Source organism: Paramisgurnus dabryanus, chromosome 23 (genome assembly GCF_030506205.2).
Source record: "Paramisgurnus dabryanus chromosome 23, PD_genome_1.1, whole genome shotgun sequence".
In the NCBI taxonomy this organism is placed as follows: Eukaryota; Metazoa; Chordata; class Actinopteri; order Cypriniformes; family Cobitidae; genus Paramisgurnus; species Paramisgurnus dabryanus.
In genome coordinates, this window is record NC_133359.1 from 20,366,251 (window position 1) to 20,392,728 (window position 26,478).

A 26,478-nucleotide genomic window follows, 5' to 3' on the forward strand; every position below is an offset into this window, starting at 1 on the left:
TTACAGAAGTGATACGTAACTAAGAACGTTTCGGAAAACACGTGTTAGCGATAAGGTACAGCTTAAGGTACAATTTAAGAACGACGTAGCGTTAAGGTAGTTTCGGAGAACGCAGCCCAGATCCCAATCTATTTATTTTATCAAGTATGAAACTAAGGTTTTAAAATCAAACTATTTTAGCAAAACTGAAGGATTCTTGAGATGCTACATACATTTCATGCCATGTGACTTTTTAAACTGCGTTCTCCTGAAAAAAACAAACTATAGAGTAAAATGAAAGAATTAGCAGATGTCATTAAAAATTTTCATGATAATAATTTAATTGTAAATAGATTCTTTGATTTATTTTCAAGGTTTGTAAAAAAGACAGCACTCAAGTTTTAACCACTATATATTGATTTAATTTCTAAATAAACATTGATTTTGCCAGTCCTACTTTGAGTTTTTTTTAATAATCTCTTTAATATAGAAAATTGCATATAGATCACAATATGAGTTTACTTGCTGTATTAACATTAATATTTTTATAAGTGCTCTGTGACACTAATAATTTCTTAGAAGGATGGATTCAATCTTTATTAAAGAATTTATGTTAAGTCAGGGACAGTTTATTTAATATATTTTGTGTGTTACTTCTTTTATGAATAACAGCATTACAGTATCTTTTTTCTCTTCTCATTTATTCTGTTTGCCTCCTCTTAATAAAGTTAAGATCCTGGGTGGGTTCTTTGTTCTTTTGGTTCCTAAATGTTCCTCAGGCTCAGAAGTGGAGTGTGAAGATCCATCGGTAAAGTTGATAAATTTGTCGTTAGAGCATGTTGATGCAGCAAGTGATATGGATGAACCATAACCAGAACTCATCACAGACACTGTATCAGACACCTCATCTCCTCTCACTGAAAATAATGATGAAAAAAGAAGACTGTTAGATAGTTTGAGAACATTTAGAAACAAATACTTATTTTCTGTTTTCTTAAATGAGTATTTCACCCGTAGGAACATTAATCTTTATAGAAAGTGTCATATTTGTAGTCGAAATGTAACATACATTTAGAATTTGGTGCCTATTTGACCGAGAAAAGGGGTGTTTGTAGTCGCACCCCCTCAACAAAGATACTGGACTTCCTTCTTTCAATGATGCAAAATGATGGTTTTTACATAATTGAAAGAAGGAATTGCAAAACTGAAATCTGTATTTCTCCTGTCTCGGCAGCAACTGAGAAAATTATGCACGACCATTCAAAAAAATGACTGGGGTTCTAACTATACAAAGCTTTATGCAAATGGGTGAAATGTCCCTTTAATAATATTGTTCTAAGTAAGACTTTCGTTTAACACAAAAGACTTTAAAAATGAAGCATTTATTAAAAGGTACACTGTCAAAAATATATGTACAAAAGCTGTCACTGGGGCAGTACCCTTTAGGAATGTCCTAATATGTACCATATAGCTACAAATATGTTCTTTTTAGGTACCAATACGTATCATTGAACTACCAATATGCCGCCACAGTTAACACACATGCACATCAAGCATCCACTTCTAACTGATGTGACTTAAACCCACAATGTTTTTATATGTTGCCTTAACATTTAATATTAGCTATTTTTGTAACATTTAAACTTGCGCCAGTAAATCTTGATGCTTTTAATTTATAACATAATACAGTAAAGTAATCTCAAACAAGTGCTTTATCAAATTCATTTTTATATGCAAACACATATTTTATGACACTGATTTAATTGTTAACAGCACTATACAGTATCTTATTATTCTAAATGAACATATTTATTACATGTAAGAATTTGACATGAACTGATGTACTTATAAAAAATATTATAAATAAGTAAATAAAAGATGTGTTACTGTATGTAACTTTTTCAAATAAACATTTATGAACTTGGTGCCCTAATTTTTCACTTGAGTACCTGCCCTTCAAAACTCTTTCAGTATATCAATGTGAACATTATTCAAAATATTTTATTTGGTGGTATAAATAGTGAGTGAACAAAAATGATGTGTTGCCCTCACCTGATAGAGATCTGACAGAACCGTAAGCAGAACTCATCAGAGAGACTGTATCAAACATCTCATCTTCAGCCACTGGAAATAATGATCAAGAAAAAAGAACATTGTAAGATAGTATAAGAACATTTTTATATTTAGAAACTATAAAAACAATTATTTCCTGCTTAAAAGTATTCATAAGAGAATTTTAAAAAGCATAAATTAAAGGCATCATTCATATCATAAATGTTTTTAGCATTTCACTTTTCCCTAAGAAGAGTTTTAAATATTTTAAATATAAACCTGATAAATGGGAAATGGGAAAAAGCTGTTGTGTGATAGACTGTACTAACAGATTAACAAGAATTCGGATAATTTTACAGACTGCCAAAAACGCTGAAAGGAGAAGTAAATGCAACATCCACGGACCACAGGTGGGTTGACAAGCTGCTAGGGTCACTATCAAGCAAAGGTTTTACTTTCTACTTAAAAGTTTTTTTCAAGTATTTGTATTTTATCCGTGTTTTTCTTTGGAGAACATACATTCCAAAGCATATTATCATAATTTGTACTCTATTACATTTCATAAATACAAGTTTTTGTTTTACATTTAATATTTAAGTAATGTACGTAGAAAAGTGATGTCAATGCATACCCTCTATTTGACGACTTTGCTTTACAAAGATGGAAATGAGAAAACGGTTCATTATTAAAAACATTTAGGGTATTTCAGACCTATAGATCGATTGCTTTGTTCTGAAACCGGGGGTTAAATGGCTACATTGTTGCAATTTCATCTTGGTTTGGTTCGCATTCACAAGGCAATGTTTCCAAAACGAACCAGACTTTGTTAATAGTCACATGCAAGTAAACTCTCCTTTAATTTGTCAAAATGCATCCGTTTATTTTCCGCTCAAAGTTGTCCGTCAAGATTGACAGACAGCAGTTTTGCAAGATTATTGTGTGGCTTGTAACTGCGGCTATATTACTTTTTTATTGGGAGCAGGAATCAAAACGTAGGTGGGACAACATTCTTACCATGTATCTATTTAGTAGAAGAGCAATTAGAAGACATTTTATAAGGAACAGGTGCGCTTTAGTTTTCAATTACATTGACTTTTCACCAGAATTCCTCACCAAAGAACTATCAGGTATATTCATGGTTAATAAAGCAATAAGACAGCCTGTTCATTGGTCTGTTGGGTTGGATTGCTTTCACACTTATACTGAACCGCTCCAGAGTTCATTTGCATTTGGGTCAAGACCACCTCATTCAGGGGGTCACGAAGCAGTGGTTTGGTGGGGATCTGAGCGCAATTGCTGTGTTTACAAATGAATCGAACCAAGGGAGACAAAACACCAAGTTCCCAAACAAAGGCTCAACCCTTAGACTTTAAAGGCACTGGTGCTTAGCAGTTAGCAAATGTGAAATGACAAACAACTTGTTAATGAATGTTTCATTAGATAAACACTGTATTCACTTACTAATCTGTGATCTTGCTTTCTCTCCTTCTGCTCTCTTTCTGTCCAATTCAAAACAGCAGCCGTTGTTTTCTGTCACTGTCTCCTCGATCTTCTCCAGCAGATCTTTGATCTGAGTCTCATCACTTCTGTTGTTATTGTTGAGAAGATGATATCTGTTCCCACATTTCTCCACCAGCCACTGGAGATGCTCACCTTCACTCTCAATGTGTTGCTCTATAGTTGTGTCTCCTAGAAAGTCTCCATAAGTGAAAAGCACTATAGTGTGACTCCAGACTCTCTCACCCAGAAGATCAACATAACCCTGAAATACTTTTCTCTCAACATCTTTAAATCTGTCATCCACACGTACAACCAGAAGAACAATGTGAGGTCCTGGAGGACACAGAGACACACTGAGTAAAATCTCTTCTTTCAGTAACTCAGTGCTCTTCTCTACAGGTGTTGTCCACCATCCAGGAGCTTCAATCACAGTGATGTGTCTGTCTGCTACTTCTCTCTGTCTCTTCACACACTGAGCAGATCTCTTCAAGTCAAACTTCTTTCTGTTCAGGATGATGTTTCCTGATGAACTCTTACCAGCACATTTATACCCCATTAACACAATCCTCAGATCTGAGAGCTTCTGAGTTTCACCTGTAACAAATACACAAAACACAGTTATTCAAAATTATACTGTACTGAAAAGCAACAGATATAAAAACAACAGGTTTAAAATAACAAATGTAACATTTACCAGAGGATTGACTATTCATTTAAAAGAACAGACAAAAGGATTATGGAAATATTAAGGCAAATTAATGGAAATTCTTGATGCCGAATGGTCAATAACTGATTTATCCTTTTCATAGCAAATTTGTTTTAGTGATTTTCTCTGCGATTAATACACATCCCATTGTTAAATCCCATTGTACTTGAAATAAGATTATACTGACAGCTGTGTCTTATCATTTATTTATTATAAATCTAATAACTATAATATTTAAAAAGTAAATGTTACTAAATTTTCTGGCATTATACTCTATAGTTAGTCTTTGTGTGATTAATTACAAAAAATATAAACCACAAAAATATAAAAACATCAAGAGTTGGTGAACCATGATCATGTGTTGTTGTGGCACTGATACAAAAAATAGAAAAATAACAAATTACTGTATTAGTGTGTACAGTACAATTACTGTAAAAGTTTATCTCACTGTTGTTAAACATTTCAACATAACACAATTTTAGATCGCAGTTCAGACAATTTTAGGTATTCTTGAGTTTGGACCACCATCATATAGGACATAGATAATGGGTCCATTCTGATTAAAATATTTCAAATAATAATGTTTTTGTACTTAAAAGAAAATGTATACAATTCAAATAATTACATTTATTATATTGTCTTTAACTGTACTAGACATTTTTCTATTTTCACATTTAAACCCTGAAAATCATGGGACTGTTTAAGAAAAAAAATCTTTTTCTGTGGCTGGAAGTGCAAAATGTTTATTTATTACAAACAATAGCAGCGGATGAAAAGAGTTTTTGTTGCAACTTATTTAATTTATTCTCTTATATGAGTCCTTAAAACTTGACAAACAAGTTTCAGATGTGATTGGATCAAGTTTTTATCACTTATTCATTTTATCACAAATTAAGCACTTACTGACAAAACCTTAGAGATGGCAGTTCATGCCATAATCATCTCTCGTCTAGATTATTGCAACTCTCTATACTTTGGTGTCGGCGAAACAATTTACAATTAGTTCAGAATGCTGCTGCAAGATTTCTTAAAAATATATAATATCATAAGTTGCATATCAACTACAGAATTCGTTTTAAAATACTTTAATTTGTTTTTACAAATACATAATCACCCCTGCACAATCAGGCCCCTAATCATTTATCAGAATTATTTCATCCATACTCTCCTTCCAGAAGCCTAAGATCAGGCAAACAGACCCTCCTCATTGTCCCCTTTTCAAGACTTAAGCGTAATAGGGACTGAGCCTTTTCGGTAAGAGAGCCACAGTTATGGAATGATATACCCATAGAGTTAAGATTAGCACCCCTCTGTCTATTTTAAATCACTTTTAAAAACGTATCTGTTTTCTTTTGTTTTCAATAATTATCCTTTTCATTTTTATTTAGTTTAATCCTACATTTGTTTTATTATTTTCTTGTCTTAGTACTATTTTTTCTCTGTGAATTATTATATTGTTTAATTGTATTTGCTCTAGTTATTTCTTGCTTTAATATTATTTTTCTCAGTCTATTTTCACTTCCACTCTTTTATTATAAAGCACTTTGGTCAGTCCTATGGCTGTTTTAAATGTGCTTTATAAATAAAGTGAACTTGAACTTTATTGTTAATCATGTTTGCCGCAGTTTTTTATCCTGGGCATTTTTATATTTTCATGAATTCATTACTGAAGAAACTCAGTGTTTATATCATCACTGTGATGTTTACTCACTCATCTGTGATCTGATCATCTCTCTCTGTTTCTTCATCCTCTTCATTCGTTCTTCTGCTCTCTCTTCCTCTGCTCTCCTTCTGTCTTCTATCTCCTCTAAAATCTTTCTGTCCATTTCAAAACAGCAGCCGTTGTTTTCTGTCACTGTCTCCTCTATCTTCTCCAGCAGATCTTTGATCTGAGTCTCATCACTTCTGTTCTTATTGTTCAGAAGATGATATCTGTTCCCACATTTCTCCACCAGCCACTGGAGATCCTCACCTTCACTCTCAATGTGTTGCTCTATAGTTGTGTCTCCTAGAAAGTCTCCAAAAGTGAAGAGCACTATAGTGTGACTCCAGACTCTCTCACCCAGAAGATCAACATAACCCTGAAATACTTTTCTCTCAACATCTTTAAATCTAGTGTCAGCACGTATAACCAGAAGAACAATGTGAGGTCCTGGAGGACACAGAGACACACTGAGTAAAATCTCTTCTTTCAGTAACTCAGTGCTCTTCTCTACAGGTTCATCAATCCACCATCCAGGAGCTTCAATCACAGTGATGTGTCTGTCTGCTACTTCTCTCTGTCTCTTCACACACTGAGCAGATCTCTTCAAGTCAAACTCCTCTCTGTTCAGGATGATGTTTCCTGATGAACTCTTACCGGCATATTTATCCCCCATTAACACAATCCTCAGATCTGAGAGCTTCTGCGTGTCACCTGTAACAAATACATAAAACACACTTCAATTATACTGTGCTGAAAAGCAACAGAGATAAAAACAACAGGTTTAAAACTAGATAGAAAAGTTTGTTGACAAACTTTTTGTTGGCTTGAAAAAGCGTAGCCTGAACGTTTAAAACGGTTTGACAGAAGTTTAGTTTAGAAGCCTATCTGGCTGTTTGTATGTTTTAGTATGAAGCTAGCATGATGTTACCATGATTAGCATGAAGCTAACATGATGATACCATGATTAGCATGAAGCTAGCATGATGTTAGCATGATTAGCATAAAGCTAGCATGATTAGCATGAAGCTAGCATGATGCTAGCATGAATTAGCATGAAGCTAGCATGATGTTAGCATGATTAGCATGAAGCTAATATGATGCTAGCATGATTTGCATGAAGCTAGCATGATGTTAGCATGATTAGCATGAAGCTAGCATGATGCTAGCATGAATTAGCATGAAGGTAGCATGATTAGCATGAAGCTAGCATGATGCTAACATGATTAGCATGAAGCTAGCATGATTAGCATGAAGCCACCATGAAGCTAGCATGATTAGCATGAAGCTAACATGATGGTAGCGTGATTAGCATGAAGCAAGCATGATGTTAGCGTGATTAGCATTAACTCTTTCACCGACATCGTTTTTAAAAAAAGTTGCCAGCCAGCGCCAGCGTTTTTCATGATTTTCACCAAAGTTTAATGCCTTCCAGAAAATGTTCTTCTTTAAATATATAAACATACAATATACCAAATGAAAGAACAGACCCTCTGCTTTCAAACAAAAAAAACCGTTTCATCCTACCTTTAGTGGTTCTTTTGCAATCAGCTTTTGAATATGGGTAGGTTTTTGCAAAAACACCATATTTTGAGCAAAAAGCAAAAATAATTCCATATTTGTGACGGACTTTTCATACAGATCACATTCAGAGCGATCTTTAAAACAGACACGGACATGCAGCAGCTTGCCATAGGGCAATACTTCCGGGTTTAAAAAGTTGCGGAAGGGCGCCACCTGGTGGATAATAGCGGTATTGCGGAAAGACGGAAAATCTCGTCATTGGCGGGGAAGCGTTTTCTCTTAATTGACGAGATATCTCGTCAATGGCGGGGAAAGAGTTAAGCTAGCATGATGCTAGCATGATTAGCATGAAGCTAACATGTTGCTAGCATGATTAGCATGAAGCTAGAATGATTAGCATAAAGCTAGCATGATGCTAGGATGAATTAGCATGAAGCTAGCATGATTAGCATGAAGCTAGCATGTTGCTAGCATGATTAGCATGAAGCTAGCATAATAAGCATGAAGCTAACATGATGTTAACATGAATTAGCATGAAGCTAGCATGATGCTAGCATGATTAGCATGAAGGTAGCATGATAAGCATGAAGCTAACATGATGTTAGCATGAATAAGCATGAAGCTAACATGATTAGCATGAAGCTAGCATGAAGATAGCATGATTCGCATGAAGCTAGCATGAAGCTAGCATGAAGCTAGCATGAATTAGCATGAAGCTAGCATGATGTTAGCATGAATTAGCATGAAGCTAGCATGATGTTACCATGATTATCATGAAGCTAACATGATGTTAGCATGATTAGCATGAAGCTAGCATGAAACTAGCATGATTAGCATGAAGCTAGCATGATGTTAGCATGAATTAGCATGAAGTTAGCATGATGCTAGCATGATAAGCATGATGTTAGCATGATTAGCATGATGCTAGCATGATGCTAACATGAAATAGCATGAAGCTAGCATGATGCTAACATGAATTAGCATGAAGCTAGCATGATGCTAACATGAATTAGCATGAAGTTAGCATGATTTTAACATGAATTAGCATGAAGTTAGCAAGATTTATTATAAAATTAGCATAAAGCTAGCAAGAAACTAGCATGAAGCTATTATGACTAAGCATGAAGCTAACATGAAGCTAACATGACCAAAAGACCCAACCCCCATGTCTCTATGATGTTCGGATCCAAAGATATAAGGCTTTGTTTATTATGTTGCTAGGGTGCTCATATTTGGTTGCTAGGGGCGTGGCTTAATACCTCAATAAGAATCCTAAAAGACTGATTGGATGCCTGAGTAAAATGAGCCCACCCCCATGTCTCTGAGACACTGTGCTGCAAAGATATCCATCTGGGCATTTAATAATGGCAGTCTATGGGAGATGTTGCTAGGGTGCCCAAAAATGGTTGCTAGGGGCGTGGCTCAATAGCTATGGGACGATCCTGAGTGACTGATTGGATGCCTGAGTAAAATGAGTCCACCCCCATTTCTCTATGACACTGTAAAGCGAAGATATTCCATCTGGAACGTTTTTATTCCCTTATATGGGCATGTTTCCTGCCCCGTTATAAGTCAGAATGCTGCTGCAAGATTTCTTAAAGTGTAAAAGTCACATCACCCCTCTTCTCAGGACTCTTCACTGGTTGCATATCAACTACAGATTTACAAATACATAATCAACACTGCATAATCAGGCCCCTAAAACATTTATCCGAATTATTGCATCCATACTCTCCTTCCAGAAGCCTAAGATCAGGCAAACAAACCCTCCTTAAGCGTAAAGGAGACTGAGCCTTTTCTGTAAGAGGGCCACAGTTATGGAATGATATACCCATAGAGTTAAGATTAGAACCCCTCTGTCTATTTTAAGTCGCTATAAAACATATCTGTTTTCTTTGGCATATCAAAAATTATCCTTTATATTTTCATTTGGTTTAATCCTACATTTGTTTTATTATTTCTGTTTTAAATGTGCTATATAAATAAAATGAACGTGAACTTTATTGTTAATCATGTTTGCAGCAGTTTTTTATCATGGGAATTTTTATATTTTCATGAATTCATTACTGAAGATACTCAGTATTTATATGATGTTTTATTAACAAAGTTAGAGAGGAGCACGTTCAAATAATCTGCCAATCGATCTAGTAATTACGACCAGCTGTCAACAATCAGCAATCAGGCGTCCACCTGATCGGCATCAGTGGAAGCATATATAAACATGCAGCCAACTCGCCTACGTTCTTCGATAGTTCTTAGCAAGGCCGGAGGGCCTGGCAGCGGCTGAATCCATGACAAGGAAAAAGGGGAATTAACTCTAAATTTCCACTGAACCCCTCACCACAGCTTTCCTTTACTCTGCGTGAGCATGCCTCCATCAGTGGCACAGACTCAGCCAGCACAAGCTTCTCTATCTGTATCTAATTCTCTCCTCTGTCCGTGGCCCGACTGTAGCGCGAGGCTGCCTCCGCTACCGTCACAGGCCCGGACGCCTTATTTTCTTCCTCACCTCCCTTCTTCCACCCTATCCCCACAAGCGTGAGGCTGCCTCCGCTACCTGCACAGGTCCGAATGTCTTGGGGCTTTTTTCTTGGGGTACTAGGCTCGCTTGCTGCGGTCCGATCCTGATTGCGATCGTATCTGAATACCGGCGCCCCCCCGCAGCATCGGTCTGGTTTTACCGTCACTCGAGTAAATCAAACCCCGGTTCACTTGAGCAGTCTCGCGTCATCACCATTGCGCTCGTATAATAAGTTTTTTGTTCTCATTCAGGCCGGGGGAGCGACGGCTGCGCATCTGTTTTTGAATGCAGAGTTTCTCAGTTGGCATGGTGATCATGCGTTGTGAAAACGTATGATCAATGTCATCGACCAAGGCGCATGCGCAGCTTACTTTGCTTCCCGGACGGGTTGCGCGCCCGGTTCCGAGATACTTGTGTTTCGCTCAGACTGTGGGTTACCACAGTTCTATTGCAATCGAGCTCAGGCCACCTTCCTTAGGCAGTCTCGGGTTCGGTCAAGTGGCGGTAGCCAGGTGCGCTCCCGGCTTCGCATGACCGCTTTATAGACAGATTTAATGACCAACATGTGCATAATTAAAGGGGAGTTCGTTTTAATGATCTTTTTTAAGCCACCACCAAGTAAAGTTATTTGCGTTTTTGTTTAAGTTAAATACATCTTTTCTTAAACATATTTTTAGAAAATATTTGCAATGATTTTGTATGACGTGTAAAAGTTTGGACTAAAATCTCGTCGCTTTTACAACGTTTTCACCAGCAGGTGGCGCCATATTCAGGTGTTTCGAGTTTGTCGAAGTGGTGAATCTCTTTGTCAAAACGATTAATTTACTGTAACTGATTTGAAGCTTTGAAAAGCATCTGTATTTATTGCCCAGTCTCGAGCAGCGTTTAAACCCAGTGACGCTGAAAGACAAAAAGCCTTTCGTGACAATTAATGATGCCTGCTTAAAAGATTAAGTTCAAGAGAACGATTTGTTTAAAGCGAACAGGTCGAACCATTACTCCAAATTGGACTGAATCATTTTTAAAACTATGGCGTCTCCAAACAGCATGATCTAACGTTACTCGATTTCAGGTGTGCTTAATAGTCACTCTGACTCAAAATAAGACAATATTCCACTGCATAATCTATTTACCATACAGACCTTTCCTTACAGCTCCCAGTTACTTCAACATTACACTGAACTGAGACCGTGTTGTTAATGTATGCACGTTCCTCACAGCATGCATACTGATACAACGGTACCAAGCCACCGGTAGACTGAATCCAGAACAGTTCCTTCGGACGCATCCGACAATGAGCTAAAATAAGCATGGGCACTCCGAATAGTACATGTTCGACAACAGTAAGCTGCCGTGCTGTTTATCCTTGAATTGAAGAGATTACCGATGTGCAAAATGTTAAGTCAACATTTAACTTAAAATGTATAGAAAATCGTATTGCTATAGCCAGTTATATTCAACAGCGTTTATTAAAACATGTAACGTTAACATGTATTAAACAGGAGGATTAATTTAAAACCGTGATTACTCACTCGCATGTAGGCTACCTGAAGTTTTTGACGCAGACAGACAAATGTTTTGGTTTGCACAATTTACTTACGAACGTGTACGCTTTACTGTGTTTCTTAAAAAGACATAAACTTGAACAAATATGGCCATGGGCAATTAATCTTTACATCTTTAGATTCTGCCGTCATGCCTCACTTCTACCACGGACAATATAATATGACTGTCGACTTTACTTCTGCACTTTCTGTACGTAATTATCTGATGATCTCCGCAAAGCCGCGTGACGTAACAATAGAGCAGTAATGAACAACCTAAATTTGTGATCTACAAAAAGACACTGCGGCACTCAGTGCAAAAAGTTATTGTGGAACCACAACACAAATGTTGCATTTGGTTACTGCTACTTGGCAGATGTTTTTCACTACTGCTAAAGCTAAACCGTTTTAAAAGTATCTAAACTACCATCCAACTACAGAAAACATGTAGTTAAGTTAGTAGCGTGGCTACTTGTACCTACTCCCCAACACTGGCTAAGCGCTATAGTATATGCACACGCATTTACTGTCAACTCCTACAGATTGTATTTTAAATCGCAGTGACATGGTTTCTGTTAAATGCCATCAAAGAAATTCTCTTCACTATCATGGCATTGACCAAGTTATAACTGATCAAAAAACGCCAGTTCAACGCTCAACCGGCAAAGTGGTCATCACTTCTGCATTTAAAGTTATACCCATTCACCCGGATTCATGGCACTTAATCTACATACGTTGGCACTGTTAATGTATTTTAGTAGCAAAGCAGCCTAAGATTTCTGATATGCTACCAGAAACAATTTTCTGGATTCGCTTTAACAACTATTTCACGAGTTCGCCCTTACATCTAATCTGATTGCGAAAGTAAGCATATTTTGGCGTGCTGTCCTGGGGGAGGGCTCAGGATCCGGAGTGAAGCTCGAACTCCGAATCCAGGGTATGGCCCGAACCCGGAGAACTCCCCCATCCCAAACTGGGATAGAACAGATTAGAGTGGCGAGTTGGGGTGGTGGAGGGATATCCGAAAACAATCACGATAGACTGAGGTAGGTAGGATGTCTGTATATGTAGTGTTTGGCTGATTACCAAATTAGATGCACCTGTGCTTGATTAGTTAATTATCTGATCGTGCTCCTCCCGAACCTTGTTAATAAAACATCATGCAATTCCTTATGTCATTCACCTGCAATATGAATTCTTAATATGACCTTCTCACAATTCAAAGGGTTTTCACTGAGCTCGTTATTATATAATAAAATTGACAGGATAATTCTGGTCGCATCCACACTTTTAAACAATCCAAATGGTTCTAAACGCAAGCCGCTATCGCTACTTGGCCACATTATGCATTGTGTTGTATTATGCATAATCCCGCAAGGCCACCCTTTCATCCCGCATGTCCTCTATTTTATGTTATCGTTTACGTGCTTGAAGATCAAATCTCCCTAAACAGCTAAGGCCACAACGAGGTCCGTTATGGATGACCTTCCTTAAACAACTGAATGGTCCGTCTGTTTTACACCATTCTGGTTTCTCTCCCTGTGTATATCCTATCGTATACCGACAATGCTCCCTCAATACGTTTCAGGGCGGTTTTATCAAGGTCGCTGTTTCGTGTCTACATGGCCCCCAGCTTCTAAATTTACCGCAGCCACCAAAATCCTCAACAATATTCAGGCAATCCATTTTACTCCAATCCAGCATCACAGTGGACCCCCTTATTTCAAACCATTCCTTCCGCATAGACGCAGCTGTACAAAAAAGGACTTCCACAAAAAACAAATTCAAACCCTGGGCCGCTGGTCATCAAACTTTCAAATCTACAGCAGATCCAGCTAGGCATGGGCCGGTATGAGATTTTGAGAGTATGATAACCTCAAGCAAAAATACCACGATTTCAGTGTTGCGGTATTGCCATAGCAACACTAAAATATGTTATTTTCAAATGTCTGTGTATACAAACAACTTTTCAACTGGACAATACATTTTATTTTAAGCAACACATGTATTCCAGGTTAAAATAAAGCACTTAAATTATAATATTCTTTAATATATATTAAATGTAAACATCAAATCAATTACATGAGATGATTTAATAATTTTTGTATAAACACACTTCATGCCTCAGAAATAGTATCACAGAAATGTTAGTGGTTTTGAAACCTCGAGCCTTTAAAACCTCAGTCAGTATACCTTGAAACCGGTTACCGGCCAATGCTTAGATCCATCCGCTTCCACATCACGTGTAACAAGCCTTAACCAATTAATCGTTAATTCTCACAACTTGTGCTGATTTGCACGTCGCCGGACGCTCCCATTCGTGTTGGTGTGGGTTCCCCATTCATAGGAGGCAAGGGGCTTTTCCCGTGTCCCAGCCCCCTTTGAAGCATTGGTCGAACCCTCCCGACCGACTGCAGTGGGCACCCTCATTTCGACTGCAGGCGGGGCCTACCCGTCCGATGCCGTGAGCAATTTCTTCCAAAGCTCCCGTTGGATGCTGCGAGGGCCCTCCCGGTCGAACGGCTTAACTCGATCCCCAATCACGCTAGTGCCGTTCATAATAGCTTACTGTTCAACTTCTGGCAGGGCTTACCCATCCGATGCCGTGAGCATTTAGCTCCGTCGGATGCTGCGAGAGCCCTCCTGGTCGAACGGCTAAACTCGATCCCAAATCATGCTCGCGCTAAACTCGATCCCAAATCACGTTCAACTGCTGGCGGGGCTTACCCATCCGATGCTGTGAGCATTAAGCCCCGTCGGATGCTGCGAGAGCCCTCCCGGTTGAACGGTTAAACTCGATCCCGAATTACGCTCGCGCTATGCGTCCTGTTCAACTGCTGGCGGGGCTTACCCGTCCGATGCTGTGAGCATCAAGCCCCGTCGGATGCTGCGAGAGCCCTCCCGGTTGAACAGTCACGCTCGATTTTGCAAATACCTTCTCCTACCCTTCACTTTTTTTGGGGGGTTAATTTCACATCATTTCTCTACCGCTGCATCGCTGATGTTTCCTCCGCTCCCGCAGGAGCTCTGCCTCCAACAAAAAAAAATATTTTTCCAACTTCACTTTCTGCAAGTTTTTTGGGGGGCTACCAATACAACCTCCGGCTGCTGTCCGACATTAGTTTGCAATTTTTGGGGGTTGTTCTGGGTTCGGGCCTAATACAGACCCCGGAGCCCTCTCTTTGTTGAGGAGTGCTCCGGGCTCGGGCCAAATGCCGAGCTCAGAGCCCTCTCCTCGGACAGCACGCCAAATACGCATATCATTAATTCTATCTGACTTATTTGTAAGTGTGAACTCTTTAAATGATGTTTTATTAACAAAGTTAGAGAGGAGCACGTTCAAATAATCTGCCAATCGATCTAGTAATTACGACCAGCTGTCAACAATCAGCAATCAGGCGTCCACCTGATCGGCATCAGTGGAAGCATATATAAAAATGCAGCCAACTCGCCTACGTTCTTCGATAGTTCTTAGCATCCCTCCACCACCCCGTCTCCTCACACTTACTTGGTTACTTCCTAACCTGAATGGGGGGGGGGGTTGTTCTGGGTTCGGGCCTAATACAGACCCCGGAGCCCTCTCTTTGTTGAGGAGTGCTCCGGGCTCGGGCCAAATGCCGAGCTCAGAGCCCTCTCCTCGGACAGCACGCTAAATACGCATATCATTAATTCTATCTGACTTATTTGTAAGTGTGAACTCTTTAAATCATCACTGTGATGTTTACTCACTCATCTGTGATCTGATCATCTCTCTCTGTTTTTTCATCCTCTTCATTCGTTCCTCTGCTCTTTCTTCTTCTGTTCTCCTTCTGTCTTTCATCGCCTGTAAAATCTTTCTGTCCATTTCAAAACAGCAGCCGTTGTTTTCTGTCACCGTCTCCTCTATCTTCTCCAGCAGATCTTTGATCTGAGTCTCATCACTTCTGTTGTTATTGTTCAGAAGATGATATCTGTTCCCACATTTCTCCACCAGCCACTGGAGATCCTCACCTTCACTCTCAATGTGTTTCTCTATAGTTGTGTCTCCTAGAAAGTCTCCATGAGTGAAGAGCACTATAGTGTGACTCCAGACTCTCTCACCCAGAAGATCAACATAACCCTGAAATACTTTTCTCTCAACATATTTAAATCTCTTGTCAGCACGTATAACCAAAAGAACAATGTGAGGTCCTGGAGGACACAGAGACACACTGAGTAAAATCTCTTCTTTCAGTAACTCAGTGCTCTCTTCTACAGGTTGATTTCTCCACCATCCAGGAGCTTCAATCACAGTGATGTGTCTGTCTGCTACTTCTCTCTGTCTCTTCACACACTGAGCAGATCTCTTCAAGTCAAACTCCTCTCTGTTCAGGATGATGTTTCCTGATGAACTCTTACCAGCACATTTATATCCCATTAACACAATCCTCAGATCTGAGAGCTTCTGGGTGTCACCTGTTACAAATACACAAAACACTTATTTAAAATGATTTTGTATGAAGATAATCACATTACAGAATCTGTTATAGAGTTGAAAAGTATAAACATATGATGTTAAACTTCTTATTGCTGATTGGTTAATATAGGCTACATGATTTATTTACAGTAAAGCACAGATGACCTTGAGTGTAAGGTGTTGAGAAGAAATTAATGAGTTTGGAGCGATGTAAACAAGTTCTGTATTTATTTATTATAATGCACAAGCTAGAAATTGCATATTTCAGTGATGAAAATAAGTATTTGAACACCCTGCTATTTTTCAAGTTCTCCCACTTAGAAATCATGGAGGGGTCTGAAATGGTAGGTGCATGTCCACTGTGAAAGACATAATCCCAAAAAATAAATAAATCCAGAAATCATAATGTAAGATTTTTTAAAACTATTTATTTGTATGATACAGCTGCAAATAAGTATTTGAACACCTGAGAAATCAATGTTAATATTTGGTACAGTAGCCTTTGTTTGCAATTACAGAGGTTAAACGTTTCCTGTAGTTTTTCACCAGGTTTGCATACACTGCAGGAGGGATTTTGGCCCACTCCTCCACACAGATCTTCTCTAGATCAGTCAGGTTTCTGGCCTGTTGCTGAGAAACACAGAGTTTGAGCTCCCTCCAAAGATTCTCTATTGGGTTTAGGTCTGGAGACAGAACCTTGATATGCTTCTTACAGAGCCACTCCTTGGTTATCCTGGCCATATGCTTCGGGTCATTGTCATGATGGTAGACCCATCCTCGACCCATCTTCAATGCTCTAATCGAAGGAAAGGGGGTTGTTCCACAAAATCTCGCGATACATGGCCCTGGTCATCCTCTCGTTAATACGGTGCAGTCACCCTGTCTCATGTGCAGAAAAACACCCCCAAAGCATGATGCTTCACAGAAGGGATGGTCTTCTTGGGATGGTACTCATCATTCTTCTTCCTCCAAAGATGTTTAGTGGAATTATGAACAAAAAGCAAACTTTGGCAAACTTAAGATGGGCCTGAACATGTGCTGGTTTAAGCAGGGGAACCTTCCATGCCATGCATGATTTCAAACCATGATGTCTTAGTGTATTACCAACAGTAACCTTGGAAACGGTGGTCCCAGCTCTTTTCAGGTCATTGACCAGCTCCTCCTGTGTATTTCTGGGCTGTTTTCTCACCTTTTTAAGGATCATTGACACCCCCCATGTGAGATCTTGCATGGAACCCCAGTGCGAGGGAGATTGACAGTCATGTTTAGCTTCTTCCATTTTCTAATGATTGCTCCAACAGTGAACCTTCCCTGTAGCCCTTTCCAGCCTTGTGGAGGTGTACAATTTTGTCTCTAGTGTCTTTGGACAGCTCTTTGGTCTTGGCCATGTTAGTAGTTGGATTCTTACTGATTGTATGGGGTGGACAGGTGTCTTTATGCAGCTAACAACTTCAAACAGGTGCATCTAATTTAGGATAATAAATGGAGTGGAGGTGGACATTTTAATGGCAGACTAACATTTCTTTGAGGGTCAGAATTCTAGCTGATAGACGGGTGTTCAAATACTTATTTGCTGTATAATACAAATAAATAGTTAAAAAATCATACATTGTGATTTCTGGATTTTTTTGGATTATGTCTCTCACAGTGGACATGCATCTATGATGACAATTTCAGACCCCTCCATGATTTCTAAGTGGGAGAACTTGCAAAATAGCAGGGTGTTCAAATACTTATTTCCCTCACTGTATATAGAAAAAAGAAAAAGTTCACAGCACAAAGGCCACAAACATGCTCTCATGCTCCACCACGCTCCACTCGCTCAGCAGATGCTCACGCATGCGCGAGAGAGAGACGCCCAGAGCAGTTGGCAGAAAGTACACAGCAACACTCATCATTAATTCACAAAGACGGACGCATTCTTGGATATTACAGGCGCAAGACATAATACACAACATAAATGACAATGCTTATGGGTGAAGTAGGTACAGCAAATCTTGAAACGTGAGTAGAAATTACCATAAATAACACAGTAGGCGCGCAACAGAATCTAAATCACAGCTTGCTTGACCTTGTTTTTTTAAAACCGCGTCTGGCTTGACCGCAGTGTCACACTGGATCAACAACACAAAATGATTGAATCTTCATATGATGTATCAGGCCACTTCTTATTTTCATCCTCACACTGGTTCATACATAGCAAGTGTAGTAAATATTAACTGTTTCAATCATGTTTTATGCGTGCTCCCACTAAACTGTTTTCTACCAGCTGGCTATTGAACCGGAAGTCTCGCACAAAGAGGGGAAATACGTCACATCACTTACTTCTGTGTTCAAGAAAAAGGGGGATACATACAGATATAACTGTCTGGAGTTCACCCCCTAGTGCAGGGATTCCCAAAGTGTGGTGCGCGCACCCCCAGGGGTACGTGAGCTGCCACCAGGGGGTGCGCGAGAGGAAAAATGTAATGGCGGTCTGTTTCTTTAAGTGGGATTTTTCCATACAATAAATAAATAAAAAAATGAACAGTAAACATTTCCTTTGTAATAAAAACTATAATTAATTAGTTTTTGATAGAAACGTAGAAGACAGCTGCTGTCTTTTTCTACGCACTGCTCTTCTGTTATGCACTGCAGCCCCTATATGCGTGCCAACTCGTTTCATTCATTCCATATATATTATAAATATGCTTAACTGGCTGAAATCAGGGAAACTGTCAAGTGTGGGATGTCTTATGATAAAGTTGTTAGTCACGAAGGAGGAGAGGGACCAAGAGAGAGAGACTTTTTTATGGCAAAAATAGAAATAATGAAATGTGACGAGATGGGTGCAGGATAATGCACAGGATACGCGAGCATTGTGTTTTCATGCATGGTAAAGAGACCACCAATGAATTATATAATAAAATACATAAATACTTAAAAAGACACTGTAGGGAACTTATTAAAAGCTTTCATTTAATTTTGTTTTAAACTTGAGCTGTTATAATGAATCTGCAAACTATTATACACCTTTTGTGCGAACAGTAAAGGCTTTCGTGAATGATGGGTCTGCACGTTATGCACGCATCTAGAAGGAGAGCGCACTGGTAAACATGAGGAAACTCTCATATATCATCTATTAGCTGACGGCAGTAAGTGTACGTTTTTTACCATAGTAAACTCGAATGGCATCTAAATATCACAGTGGTTAAATGCATACACGGGGGCGCGCATCATCTACGCTGAGCGTAGCTGCGTCTGGTCGTAGTTTCAGATGGTGCAACACGCGTAAATATTTTTCACAATGTCAGACGTAGCTAAGCTTGACGTAGGGCGGGCTTTACACCCAACTTCTTAACGTCCGGCTGTTGAAGCCGGCCCCTGGTTATTTGCGCATGATTAAACATGAGTCTTTAAAAACAAATCTTTTTAGCGTTTTTTTTTTTTTGATCGGGGATTGGGAGTGCGCCAACCCGGTTGGGACATAGAAGGGGGTGCGCAGGAAAAAAAGTTTGGGAACCCCTGCCCTAGTGGCAGTTGTAATGAAATTGCAGTTTAATTGTAAATCTGTCATGGGAGCAGGGGCGCTGTAAGGGGGGAAAAGTTAGGACGATTCTAAGGGCCCATGAACTTTTAAGGGCCCCAGCCAAGGACTGTGCCGCACACGCAACCCCCTTAAGCTGAGCCCTCTTAGACCCGCCCCGTCTTTACTCTGCCTTTTAGCGCCGTCTTCAATCCACGGTCTCACAGTGCGCGTGAACTTCAGAAGAGAGCAAGGTGTGTGTATTTACTGCTATTTGCTATGATATCTGCATATGTGCACTTCCTTACTATAAATGCAGTTTACACAATGTGACGCTGGAGCAATACAATGCAGTTTTCTTTCCACTGTAAAGTCTTCGCTCTGTTCACCTCAGTTTAAAAAAACACAAGGTGATTTACGTTCCCTGTTTTATGTTATGATTCTAACGTGAAGTCAGCCCTTATAAGCTGTTTAAATTAACGTAGCCCGTATAAGATAATTAACATAAACTAGAAATGCGATCGGTTACACACTGTTTTGTTTTGTAACGCAATATGCCAGGAAGGATTTTTATGCAGTCGTAAATCGAGTTGGTTGTGACAAAACTGAAATGCAACTAAGGCTAAACTAGTCAAATTATGTATATTAAAGCTTCTCAACTTGCAAGGGTTAAGAAATCAATGGAAATGTCGTAATCTGCTATAGTTGTCATTTATTTTTTATTTTAGAGCCCCGTTGATTAAAAAACAGTCTGAAGAATCATTTAATAACAGTATAGCTGTTTTCTTAAAGAGTATTAAAACCCTAAACCAACTTTTTTTAGTTAATGATCTGTAAGAATGGGGTTTTATTAGTGCTGTTCATTGATTTTAGTATGTTTTTTGACATTTGGATATAAAGTGTTTCAATACTACAATATATGGTGTAAAAACGGTTGAACGGTCTTCAGGTTGAACGGTGGCTACTGCAGTTGAATTTTCCTATTGAATGTTGGGTCCAAAAAATGCCTCGTGATGTAAGCAGGTTCAAGCTCACCACGCCGCATTGGTCAAGCATTGTTGACCCAGTCTTGTTTCAGTCAGAATGTACATAGAAAAGATGCATTGTTGTTGTTCGCCATTTTTAAATGTTACAATGTCGTGTGTGTAACAGCTCAAGTATACAGTATGTCACTAAGACTGTGTCTGAAAATCAGACTAAAGCCTCAAATCTTATTGTGAGATAAAAAGCATCACAGTTTAATTTCAGGCATTAATTTCACTATGATTTCAATCGCTGACATGACATTACTCAGTCAATATTAAAGATATCAAGTTTATATTTTCACAAAATGTTCTTTACATTATATAGGATGATTTTATGTGGAAAACAGTAAATCACAAATAAATACTTCAGCTGGGTTTTCACAGGCATGGTCACATTCATGGGCGTAGATTTAGGGTGGGACGCTAGGGACATGTCCCTACCAATATTCAGGGAAGACTGAATTGTCCCTAGCAATAATTTCGATTAATCTGTATTTACATATAACCACTGATGTCAGTCTTATTCTTGTGTTTTCTATTTTTTACTTATTATATATTTTTTTCAGGAATCATTTAAATGAGATTAGAAATCTTTTGCATCCCGTTCTGTAAAAATAACGCTCTATGTGGTACACAAACGGTTAACAGCTTTCGTTCTCTGCAATTCCCGCCTCCGTAACTCACATCGCTATTATGATTGGCTTTGCATTTCTTTAGTCCCGCCTCTCTAACTCACATTGCTAATATGATTGGATTAGCATTTCTTGAGTCCCGCCTCTCTAAATCACATCACTTTATGGGATTGTCTTTACTCGCTAAGTGTGATAGGATGGTTTCACTTTGTACAATGCGTCAAAGTTCACTCAACAAGAAGCGCGTGATTATTCGGGCTACAGGTAAGTGAGGAATAAAGTATTATTATACTCACTGTAACCGTTTCATGCACAAAAAAAACTGTGTCACATAATGATTCAAGGACAGTGTTTTCACCAATACACGACAATCCCATGTTAACCTGAGGAGTTGCAAACTTGTGTCAACCTTTTATAAATGGGGTGGCAAGGTTATTTAGGGGGGTCCCTAATCCATGAAAGAAAATAACCCCAACATGGTAAAAACATGAATTCATGTCATGATTGCTGAATACTTTACATTACTGCACTGTGGTCAGTACTTGCACAGATGTAGACAAAATGTAAGGTTGCATTTTAAACTTTCTGATTTACTGTCTGTTAATGAAAAGAAGATTTAATGTGAACTACAGAAACGTTAATAAACTGTGTTCAGGAAACAGCATGATATACATACCAACTTCAACATTGAGATTTTTTTGGCATTTTAAATTAAGAATTAAATATTAATTGCATATTCTTCAATGTTATAAAGTAAATATGGATTCATATATGTTAAAATGTGATTTTCTTTTTTTACAAAGACTTAAACAGTTACTGTTTATTAGGCTCTAGGACATAACAAATTGTTTATTATAGTATATTAAATTTGGGATGGCACCGGGGGTGGCGAGTCAGATATCACTGAGTAAAGTGCATACTGAGTTGTCTGTTGTTTATGTCAAGTAAACAGTGATAAACAGTTTTTGCAATGCGACCATTTTATTTATGTCCCCACCAATGCCAGAATCAAACCTACGCCCTTGGTCACATTTATCTTTAATCTTTAAGAATGTTCCATTTTCTCTGAATATTTGATTTAATGTAATGTATTTTTCAATTAAATTTGCATTGCACTATAAATTATCTTAGCTGCAGACATTTTAGGTATCTATAAATACTGATAACTGTGGTCAAAACAATAGCAAAATAAATAGTTCTGTATTATTAAATTACAGACAAAGATTTTGAATAGCTACAGTATAGGTTGGATTGTATGTTTGGTACGAAATGGGTATGGGGGGGCCTGACCCCCTATTTTTTCATAGGGCCCAAAATTTCTAGCGGCACCCCTGCATGGGAGAGAAGCTCTATCCAGCGCAAGAACCTTTAGTCTACGAAAATATTTATAGTTAATCATTTACTTACCAGTAATCAATCTCTTTTAAAGTATTCTGTTACTGATAAAATGAAACAAAAAAGAATTTATAATTTTTACTTTGCACACAGTTTTAATTGGAACACACTGAAATACATCACTTCCGGTCGGCGTGTCACATGCGCTGTAGTCGCATACATTTATTTTCGTTAATGCATCCAAGGCTCGAATTGGATAATTAACTGTCATGGTTTTCACCCCACGCAGCCCCTTTCTGAATTGCTTTCCGTGTTTTCGGCCATCATTTGTCATGTACAATGGAAAGGTAAAAGTAACCACGCTGAATTTAAATCAGACTATGGCCGTTTCTCAATCCAAAGGCTGCAGCCTCCGGAGGTCACATTTCCAGGCTGCATACGTCATTAAGTCTTATTTCAGAATTTTAACAATAATAAAGTTGGCTCTTATTCTTAGTTAATCGTAAATTGTTATATTATGCTTATGATTTGTGAATGTAATGCTCAGTTAACTTAAACTTGATGACGTACAGTATGCAGTCTGCATATGTGTTTGCTGCTTTGCATACATTATTGACTTAAGCACTATTCGGACAGGATAAGTTTTCCAAACAACGTTTGAGTTTCAACGTGTCCCCCAGGACGTCTGTGATTTTATGTACCGATTCGACGGGATTAAAATGATGCAGGCTATTCCAGAGATGGGAGTGTCTGTTTCATGCATTCTGGGCATTGCAAAAGAGCACGTCCTCTGGATACGCGTGTTTGTAATGTTTAATATTTTGCTTTAAATGTAAAATTATGACAGAACATGTAATTTATTAATTTAATTTAAAAAAATCAAAATAAAATATACAAATCCTACTAAAGTAACGTTAGCCTACGTGTTTTATATAAATATCTGCTTATAATAAACCCAAAGAAATGAAGAAATAATGATTAATAACAATTTGTTATCTTTATTAATTAACATTAACATTCCGGAGTTGAACAACTTTGAACGGAGTTTCTTATAACGTTAATGATATTACAGTGGCCAGACTTAACAGTGTTTGATATTCAGCTTGTCTTGATTTAATTATTTTATTTTTCCGAATGCGAAAAAACATCCATATCTGAATGAATGGGACTCAGGAAATACAATATATGCGCATTAGTAAGACCTTACGGCAGATCACGTTGGCCAAAACACAAAATTAACCGTGTTTTCAAAAGATATTGCAGCAAACACAGAAAAAAATTGCTCTGGAATTCTTACGGAGGTCGTCAGAGAAAAACACAGACATGGCCGATTCGGACGGGATTAAAAACAAAGAGAACCTCTGAGAAGCACGATTTTCTTAGAGGTCCCCCTGTAAAACGAATCCCGTCCGAGGAGAACTGGGGCAAAACTAATGAGGAACTAAAGTAACAAAGCAATTTTCTCAGAGCCCTGATAATAGATGTGTTCGACTTCATGCAGCACTGCGCAGACCGACCGGCGGCTGACTTGAAGCAGTGCATGCCGGTTAGTAATTTTGTCCGGCTTGAGCTGGGGCTGAAGGCACGTGACTGTGATGTATGATTTGAATTCCGAGAGCATTTCGAGAGTAGCCGGCTAGCTCTGCCAGTGCAGCCTCTCCAGAGCAGCTGCACAGAGTTGTGATGATGACACAGCTCTTTGTGATTGGTCGCCTCACTGATGACAACGATCACGTGGGTTTCATGTTTAATCCAACCTTCAGTTCAACGATTAAACATAAAATTCATGTTTTTATAACAGGAAAAAAGTATAAACAGCAATTAAAATATTCAATATAAAATTTTTCTGGTTGCAACTTATTAAAAGGTTTGTTTTTAACAAATTCACCATCTAATTCACTTCATTCGTGAAAAAAGTAAACACGGCACACGTCACTATACCGTGAATTTTTTTTTCTTAACAATTAAAGTTTGAAGGCTACGGTTGGTTGCTTTTAAAATATTTGATAAACCTGAAATTTAAAATGAAAATGTAATTTCATTATTTTTTACAGATAAATGACAAAATATGTTTCCAGTTACATATTAACAAGGTCATAGTCATGTATATTTAATGAAAACAAGTGTAACACAAAAATCTATCTTGTTTTGTTACTTTTGACCCAGTTGTGTGTTACTTTTGTCTCTGCTGACAGGGTCAAAAGTAACAATTCGCTATTCTTATGTTCAAAGTGAAATTATACTAAAATCGTTTTACATTTGTTCAAAAATACCACCTGGTATTGATGGACCACACTTGTGAGTTTACTGACCAAAGCAAAAATATATTTGTCTAAAACATTATCTTTTAAAATTAATTTTATAATATAAATAAAAATGGTAATAATAATTAAAATGGTACTTTCGCCCCTGCTCTCCCCTATTATTGATGTAGTCGTTCACTTTATCACATTTGCATCACAAATATCAGCAGAGAAGCAAGTTTGTCTGACCTGTGGCCAACAAATTTGGCCTCAAAAGTTTTTGGTTTTTACACTGAAGTCAAATGTTAAGTCGTTGTTGTTATGATTAGTTATAATGTAACTAGTATTTTAAAATGTATTGCTTACGTGAGTTCGTTTTAGACATCTTGTCCCAGTAGAAGTATCAGAGTAAATCCAGTTTCACTCACTTTTACTTTAAGTTTTCAGTTACATAAAATAAAGACGTGTATGGGTCGAGGCGCTTCTTATCTTGTTTGCAGGCATACAGAAGGTTGTGTCTGAATGTTTATGCCAGAAAACTGACAAACTAAACATGCTGAAACTGTGTGACTGAATAAACATCAGAAAGCATATCAGATCTGACTAAGCTAATGATTTAACAATAAATCAATAACTTGAAATGATTCAATAAATACAGTTGTTTGTAATTCAGGTTTTTGATCAAGTCATTGCAATATATAACAGGCAGCAGCCTCAGTTATAAAGATGACTTCACATTAAATACTGAACGACATACAGAAATAAATAAATAAATGAATAAAAAGTATGTTCAAGATAAATATTAATGTCTATAATTAGTTTTTAGATGAATAAAGGTAGTGATGCAACCCCCATTAAAAAAAATAAAAAAATAAAATAAAAAGGTATACTTGTTTGTTAAAATTTCTTAAACAGAATTAAAACGTCAAGATTAAGTAATAATTATGTTAACATTAAGCACCTAAAGTTAGAAGTTATTATATTTGTTTCTAAAGTCGATAGCAATAACAAAATACTTTGTACCTTTATTTTTAACTGTGCAGTAGGTGAGGCACGTGTTTTATGTTGATTGTGTGCGTGTTAGTAAATCATATTTGAGATGTAGATGTAAGCCAGGATGTTCAGAGCTCTTATGTTCAGAGATGTTCAGAGCTTACTTATGTTTTAAATCTTCAAAGCTGATTTTCCACATTTAATTCTGCTATGAATTTGTGAAGGCTGTAAGAAATGTTATTTATATATATTTCTGATATATTGCAGTGATAAAGTACTTAATCCCCTTTTCAATAGTTTGTATATACTGTATATATTGTATAAACAAGTCTAAACACACTATCTGCTTAATTTTCTAGTCTAACATATACAAACAAGACTGCTGCACTCTTATCTATACAAACTATTACTTGATAACCCATTGTAAACTTTGTACTCGTTTTAGTTACTCACATGTATGTTACTGATAACTGCTTTCACTTTTTCCTTCTGTTGAGGGTCATGTGTGAGTAAGAAAAGAAATCCTCCTCCTCCTGCTTCTGCAAGACTCTGTCCTAACATCAGAGGCTGCCGGCTCACAGCCTGGAGCCATCATCTTCTTCTGCGTTTTGTTGTACACGTTCTCAAACATTACATTACATTTTTTTGAGCCATGGATCGAATCTTTTTCAGATCAGCAAAAAAGGAAAATAAGGAAAATAAATTAAGAACAAATCAAGAAATTATAAACATATGAAAAGTACAAAGTTAGAAATAAAGTATAATACTACATTTTAGGAACA

The 26,478-nt window shown here is 37.8% G+C and overlaps 1 protein-coding gene across 2 annotated transcripts; it reads right to left on the reverse strand.

Moving 5' to 3' along the window:
* Window positions 1-351: 351 nt before the first annotated feature.
* LOC135781147 (GTPase IMAP family member 8-like) lies at window positions 352-26,478 on the reverse strand. 2 transcript variants are annotated; one of them, XM_065291480.2, is made up of 6 exons: window positions 26,150-26,478; window positions 15,258-15,962; window positions 5,949-6,653; window positions 3,493-4,125; window positions 2,032-2,103; window positions 352-896 (listed from the first exon to the last, which is right to left on the reverse strand). In XM_065291480.2, exons 2-6 carry the CDS (start codon window positions 15,922-15,924, stop codon window positions 676-678), a joined length of 2,298 nt encoding a protein of 765 aa, XP_065147552.1. In that variant the 5' UTR covers window positions 15,925-15,962; window positions 26,150-26,478; the 3' UTR covers window positions 352-675. The 2 variants fall into 2 exon arrangements, with proteins under 2 accessions (XP_065147552.1, XP_065147550.1); XM_065291478.2 differs by lacking the exon at window positions 26,150-26,478 and adding an exon at window positions 25,070-25,255 and having other exon boundaries at window positions 354-896.

Bases quoted from the DNA above. Each gene is read 5' to 3' on its own strand.
- LOC135781147 (XM_065291478.2), bottom strand. The intron at 2,104-3,492 runs GTAAGTGAATAC...CATTATTTCCAG, and splicing joins GAAAGCAAGATCACAGATTA to TGGCTGAAGATGAGATGTTT. The intron at 897-2,031 runs GTGAGGGCAACA...CATTATTTTCAG, and splicing joins TTCTGTCAGATCTCTATCAG to TGAGAGGAGATGAGGTGTCT.